The sequence below is a fragment of the Acanthopagrus latus genome, chromosome 10 (assembly GCF_904848185.1).
Source record: "Acanthopagrus latus isolate v.2019 chromosome 10, fAcaLat1.1, whole genome shotgun sequence".
In the NCBI taxonomy this organism is placed as follows: Eukaryota; Metazoa; Chordata; class Actinopteri; order Spariformes; family Sparidae; genus Acanthopagrus; species Acanthopagrus latus.
In genome coordinates this window covers 21,159,489-21,166,089 of record NC_051048.1, presented here as the reverse complement: position 1 = coordinate 21,166,089, position 6,601 = coordinate 21,159,489, and the positions used below count along the sequence as shown (strand labels likewise).

Here is a 6,601-nt window from a genome sequence, read left to right as displayed (position 1 = left end):
CTTATGTAAACTTTGATTCTCAGAGGAGAATAATCCGATAAGTTCTGTTAACAAACTCCAGCTGACTGTTAATCACTGATACAGCCTGTTACAGAACAAGATAATCTCCCTCGCCTTATTTCTTCTTTGTTTTTTATTTATTTAAACATGATTCATGAAACGTCACTCCACTACAGCGATGTTGGTGGTCCCACTCACCCAGCTCGTCCTCCGTCAGCGGCAGGTACTGGTCCACCAGACTCTCAGAGGTGCTGAGGGCCGAGTCCACTCCGCTGCTGACCAGCCGGGCCACTCTGCTCTCCAGCACCGTGCTGACACTCCCGCTCACAACAGCCCTGGTCCTCTCCACCCCGCCTTGCACCGCTCCCCTCGTCTTCTCCACGGCGCTGGTCAGAGTGTCTGAGACCGTGTCCTTGGCGCCGGACACCGTGCCCGTCATGACGTCTTTAGCGCTGGTTACCACATCCTTGGCACTGGAAACAATCTGGGCAGGGACAAACATCAGCCAAATGTTGGTGAGGAAACAGTGGTTGGGAAACACAGGACGGAGACACAGATCAGCCCACGCTGACGTTGTGTAATCTGTCTTGATGACCTCTGACCTGTGAACGTACCTGCTCAGACGGCTGGTGAAGAATGGGCAAGGTTCTCTCAATCTTGTCCAAACCCTTACAGGCCAGGTCATTGGCGAGGGCAACTGCAGGAAACAACGATGTCAAAGAATCAGTCAGAGATTTCTAAAGAATTGCATCAGGTATTTATAACTGGTACCTGGGTGATATCGAGTGAACAGAGAAACTGGGTGAAAGATCACGATGAGTAAGCGTCCTGACTTGCACTTCCTGTTTCACTGCAATCTGTGTGACTCAGTGGGTCAGCACAGAATCATCCTCACAGTTTCACTATGTTTGTGATGACCTTAAAACATTTACGCCACGTCTCCTTCATCAGGTAATCTATAACAACAATAATCAGACTGGAGAGGTTTCGTACTCTGAGGCTCCAGCTTGCCGATGATGGGCGACGCAGTGGTGAACACCGCAGACGTGATGTTTCGCACGCCAACCTCGGCGGCCTCACACACGGTCCTGATGTAAGGGTGGGTGTCCTTGGTGCTGGAGTACACGGTGGACACCAGGTCACAGGTGGAGCTGACCAGAGGGAGGCTGGTCACCCTCTCCACCACATTCTGTACGGAAACACAACCAGGACACAAAGCTTACAGAGACGCATATTCACAAACTGTACTGTACTGGAAACTGTCTGCTCACTCAAATAATAACTTTATATCAGTTCTCCAGTAAGTCCAGAGGAAACTGGACACTGATCCTTAGTTTTTAAGATTAATTGTATGGATTTTATGTTTTACATCTCTTACATCTAAACATGTAGAAGCACTTTTCTAGTGTTTGTTCTCCAGCTCATATTCACTTCCGGTTTCCACACATATTAACAAAATAAGATAAAAGTTTATTTGTTTTTTCACACTTACTTGATTTGGGATAACTGCAGCTGCTGCCATGTCGCCTGAAACAAAACCTGCGGGGAGAGGACACGAACATGAGACGCTTTCATTCTCAAAAGTACAAGGAAAGGAAACATTTCAGCTAGAAAACAAACAAAAAACATCGACATTAACGCAATAAAACCACACAGTCAGTGTGATACTTCCGTATCCTGTTAGCTACATGATAATAAGCAGCATAATGAAGGTTTAAATCAGCTGTCAGGTCGTTATAAGAGACTTTAAAGTTACTTACCGTCAGTCTCGAGTGTGTCCAGACTGTCACTGAGCTCACTGATACTACGTGAGGAGCGTCAGCAGCTGTATTTATATTCTATCATTATCGCGAGATGTAGCGCGGCGAGGTGACGTCAGCCTCTGTAATGAGATGTAGGGCAAAGGTGAGAGAGGTAGCAGAGTCAGTGAGGGGGAATTCCTCCGCGTGCAGCCGTCACGTGGACGAGCTGTCACAACATTTCACAGCAAGAGTCTCATTTGATTTTATTCTCCTCCTCGAAATATCTTGATGAGGATGATTCTCAGTCATCTACAAGAGAAGCTGAGGGCAACAGTGGACTGTCAACTATAACCTGAGTAAAAGTCTGAAAACTGGAGTTTTATTCTAATACTTTGGCCCCTGTACAAAAAGATAATCGTCTGCTTTATTAGTTCAGTTTGGAGCACACGGGACTTTTGGGCTCAGACAGGGATCATCATGAATCAGCAGTTTCATTAAAGACAAAAAAACCTCATGATTGACATAGTTGAGAGGAGAGATGATGAGGAGGAGGAGGAGGAGGAAGAGGAGGAGGAAGAGGATGAAGAGGAGGAGGAGGAAGAGGAGGAGGAGGAGGAAGAGGAGGAGGAAGAGGAGGAGGAGGAGGAGGAGGAGTAGGAGGAGGAAGAGGAGGAGGAGGAGGAAGAGGAGAGATGATGAGGAGGAGGAGGAGGAGGAAGAGGAGGAGGAGGAGGAGGAGGAGTAGGAGGAGGAAGAGGACTTCCCTGCTGGTCTAAATTAAAGGATAACTTAACTTTAACTCAACAAAGACGAGAGACTTCATTAATATTGGATGACGTAGATCTCCTTCTAATGAATCGGTATAAAAGACAAATTATATGAGATTGTTTCCATATTTTTCTGCAGGATGCAAATAAATAAATCCAGGAAATACACTCCCCCGACCATCTGTGTGTTATGGAGATGAGTCTGGTACAAAGACGAGCTGTTTTGGATCTTCATATTTGGATATTTCACCGGCGCTGGTGTTGAACACGAAGCTTTTTGACCACTTCATTTGGATTCATCGTTAAAATATTTCCTCGCCGTTCCTACAGTTGCTCTCATGATATTTATGAGAACCACTAGATTGATATTTTTGAAATGAAAGCACGAAATCTGACCAACCTAACCTAACACCCCGACTTAATACGTTTCTGATGACTTAATTTAAGGGCCTGAAGAGTGCGTCAGCGGCTCGGCCTCAGCCAGTAGCTCATCGGAGCCACATGTGTGACTCTGGTCCCAGTTTCAGAGCACTTACATATTTCTATGAGGAATCTTTGTGTGCGTGTTATTAAAAATGTAAATGAAGTGTTTATGCGGTTTCTTTGATGGTGCACATTTGGAGGCCATATGAGGAGACCCGGGCTCGGCGCAGGTTTCTCCAGTGGAGCCAGCTCACTGGGGTCCTGGGTTCTGTAGATAAACCCCCTCGGGCCCCATTTATCAGCCCTTGTATAACTCAAATAGACACCATATGAAAATGTTGGCTGCAGCAAACCACAGACTGTAATTCTCAACAAGATTCTGTTCAAAGGAAGTCAGAAGATTTTCAGGTTAATTCTGATTTATTTCAAAAGCGGCTGAAATAAATCAGTGTCCAGGCACCACGTTGTGCTGGACGTTGATCCGCTCGTATGATATCATCCACGTCATATCGTCTTTGAATTGGCCGTGTGTGATTTGGTGGCAGGCAAAGTCCAACCGGCTGATCAAGAATTATGAGTCATCAGGACGACATGCTGAAATCTGTAATAAAAATGAATCATGAGCTTAAAGGATTGTGGCGCGCTCAGCGTCTTTTCAACGTGGAAATGGGAACATGTTGTGTTTTATGGTCCAGTTAGAGCGAAGCCGCGATGCTGCGTGCATGAAAAACATCAGCTCCAGTGAAGACGTGCTAAATGTGTTCAGTGTTAGCGATGGTGATAGTGATGTCACTGGCTGCACCGACCATTCAGAGTCATTTTATGTGACTTCTAGAGGCAAAACTGGACGACTGAGGGCCCAGACACACCTGTCTGCAGACAGGTGAGGGTCCCACAGGTGACTTGTAGACTTGTAGACTTGTAGAAATAATTAATGAGGGAAATTAGCTTGATTAAAGGTTTATATCTAGTTTATAAGCATGATCTGATTCATCACCAATAAAATGTTTGTATCATCCCTTATGAACAAGCACACACTGCCAGTACATTATTAAACATCACTGTCACAACACTGTCTCACTATGACTGTGTTGTATCTACAGGTATGTAAAACTGATTGTCCTTCCTCCGGGGACGCACTCTTTGAGCTCAGTGGAATCAAACCACAGCAGTTTAGTGGAGCTGGACGTCCACATGCGTGGCTGAGCAGCACTCAGCTAACCACCGAGCGAAAACACAATTCCAAGTGACATCGGGGTCAGTTTAGTTCAGCGTCCTAACGTGACTCCTGTGAACCTCGTCTGATAATCTCGCAGCCTATCAGATGAACACACACCGTCCAAACGGCCTCGGGGCCGCAGTCAGCTTCACTTCTCCGTCTGACTTTGTTTCTGTTCTCTGGAAAACATCATTTCACAACACAAGAACTAAATGTTGGAATTCATTCTTTTGTTTTTGTGTCTGTGTGTGTGTTTTTTTTATGCAATCACAGACTGTTTCAGATGCCAAGTAACTGAGTGATGTGACACTGGAGACGAAAATACTGCGACTCCTTTTGTAAATGAGAACATAATGTGAAAGTTATAATTATTGACGGCATTCTAGTCTCTGTGGATAAGAAGATTTGGAACATTTAGTTTAAATTCAGGCACCAGGTTAATTGTTCATTAATACAACCTTAAAGTCTGCTGATATAATTCTAATGGATAATTCAAACAAACAGCATATTGTCCTCGCTGGTACCTGATGACCTGACCAGTCATCTGTGCCTGTTCATGATATTTACTTATGAGCACTGAACACCAGTATTTACAGATTTAGGCCACTAGATGACACCAAAGTAGACAAAGTTACTCATCACAGGCGTCACAACCTGTCGTCCTGGATGTTTGTGTTCAGGTGGGAAGTTATGGCCCCCACCTGGGTCACATGGGGCCCAAAATAATAACTGGAGCAAGACATTTGTTTTGGGTTTTTTTTATATTTAAAACAAATGCACGTCAAGAATGATTGTTGCACGGAACGCCTTGGTTTAAGTGAAGTGGCGTGCATCCAAAGGTCTGAAGGATCTGAAATGAGGTTTTAGGAGACAGGAAACAGGAAACAGAATAAATATGCAATTAGATTGGGGGATGTAGAGGGTGAGGCCCGATCCTAACACACCCTCGTCCTGCTGAAAGTCATATTCTGTGATGGTTTCACGAGCTGCAGTGATACTACGGGCACAGAGGTGGTGATGATCTGAGCCGGGTCTCTTCGTACAGACAGTCAAGATGAAAAGGCGGATCAGCCGTGAAGCCTCTGGCCTCCTGCTTCCCTCGGGGCTCTGCTGGTGTGCAGGTGTCAGCAGGGGTCACACAGTCTGGCAGGGCTGAAGAGGAGATCCTCGCACGGCATCCCTCTTTTGTGCCCTCCTGAGACAGGTAGGGCGGTGGGCAGCGTGCCAAGGCTCCTGGCTGGGTAACGGATACCTGTGGGCTACTGGGAAAGTGTCACACCTCCGGATCACACACAGTCGGAGGCGCTGCGTGAAGAAAGAGCAGCAGACAGAAGGGGAGAGTGGCTGTCCTTTCATGCTCTTTAGATCACGGGGGAGAGAGGCAGCGATGTGGCTTTGGAGAGGAGAGAGACAGTGACATGTCTTTGGTGCAGCGGTATGCTTTGGTTAACTTGACCCTCCAACGCTGCCGCTGCATTAATACATGTGCTGTCACACATCGTAGCCTGAGCGACGACCGCTCGACTGCTGGACTGTCCATCAAACCTGCTCTGGGGATTCAATTATGATGTGGGATCATGAGGAACAGTGATACTCAACAGAGAGATATTAAAGGGGCTGCACGACAGTTTGTAGTTATTTAAATGTATTTGTCACTATTATTGGCCATATGTGAGCAGATTTCAACGTGACCACCTTCTTCATCTCTCTCAGTTGGTCATGCAAGCCTGTGGAGGATTTGGTGAAGTTGTCTGAGGCTGCTGGAGTCGAGGACTTGGGCCGGACTTTCTGCAACAGTCCAAAGGAAATAACAAATATGAACAACTACATGCAAATTACGGTGGGACTGCAGCGAATCATGCTAACTCGCCATATGTCCGTTGTAGAGCTTTGAGAAACTAGCAAAATCCAGCCGCTTGGATTAGCTAACGCAGCTAACAGCAAGTAGCTGGCTAACCAAGCGAGTTGCCTCTTCAGCTGCAGTCGTATATAATAAAATAATGGAACAGTTTTATTTCAGCGCAGGTCAGTAATCTATGGGAGGCCTGTGCTTCCTGATAGGCTGACCTATAACATTTATTTGCAGTTAAATTTATCAGAAACCTGTGATAATGGATTATTTGGCCACTTGGGGGCAGAAACAACCTATCAACACCACACAGACTGTACATCTGCTCAGTCACAGTTACACGTCAAGCAGACGTGGAGCGAAGTTAGCACAGAGTTGTATTTGTGTTTCTGAGGACATGATGCATTGAAGTACATTTTATGAACTAATAATTAGCATAAAACAATGACACGATGATGAAATTCGAGGTTAGAAAAGCAAAGTGAGCTAGCTAAAAGTCACAGGAACTCCTGTTGTGTAGTTTCTATGTTTAATTTTATGGAGGCGATCCAAGATTAAACATGTCAGGTCAAGTCGTGCTAAGTTAATACTTCCTGTTTTG

At 45.6% G+C, this 6,601-nt stretch overlaps 1 protein-coding gene across 1 annotated transcript in view; it reads right to left on the bottom strand.

Annotated features, from left to right (window-relative positions):
• plin2 (perilipin 2) overlaps positions 1–1,872 on the bottom strand; it is a 3,320-nt gene extending 1,448 nt beyond the window's left edge. Inside the window, exons 1-5 of the mRNA XM_037111346.1 lie at positions 1,761–1,872; positions 1,493–1,539; positions 994–1,189; positions 615–697; positions 199–484 (exon numbers count right to left, since the gene is read on the bottom strand). Coding sequence (XP_036967241.1) covers positions 199–484; positions 615–697; positions 994–1,189; positions 1,493–1,522 — 595 coding nt within the window. The 5' untranslated portion in view covers positions 1,523–1,539; positions 1,761–1,872. The remainder of the gene's footprint in view (positions 1–198; positions 485–614; positions 698–993; positions 1,190–1,492; positions 1,540–1,760) is intronic.
• Between the last annotated feature and the right edge of the window lie 4,729 nt (positions 1,873–6,601).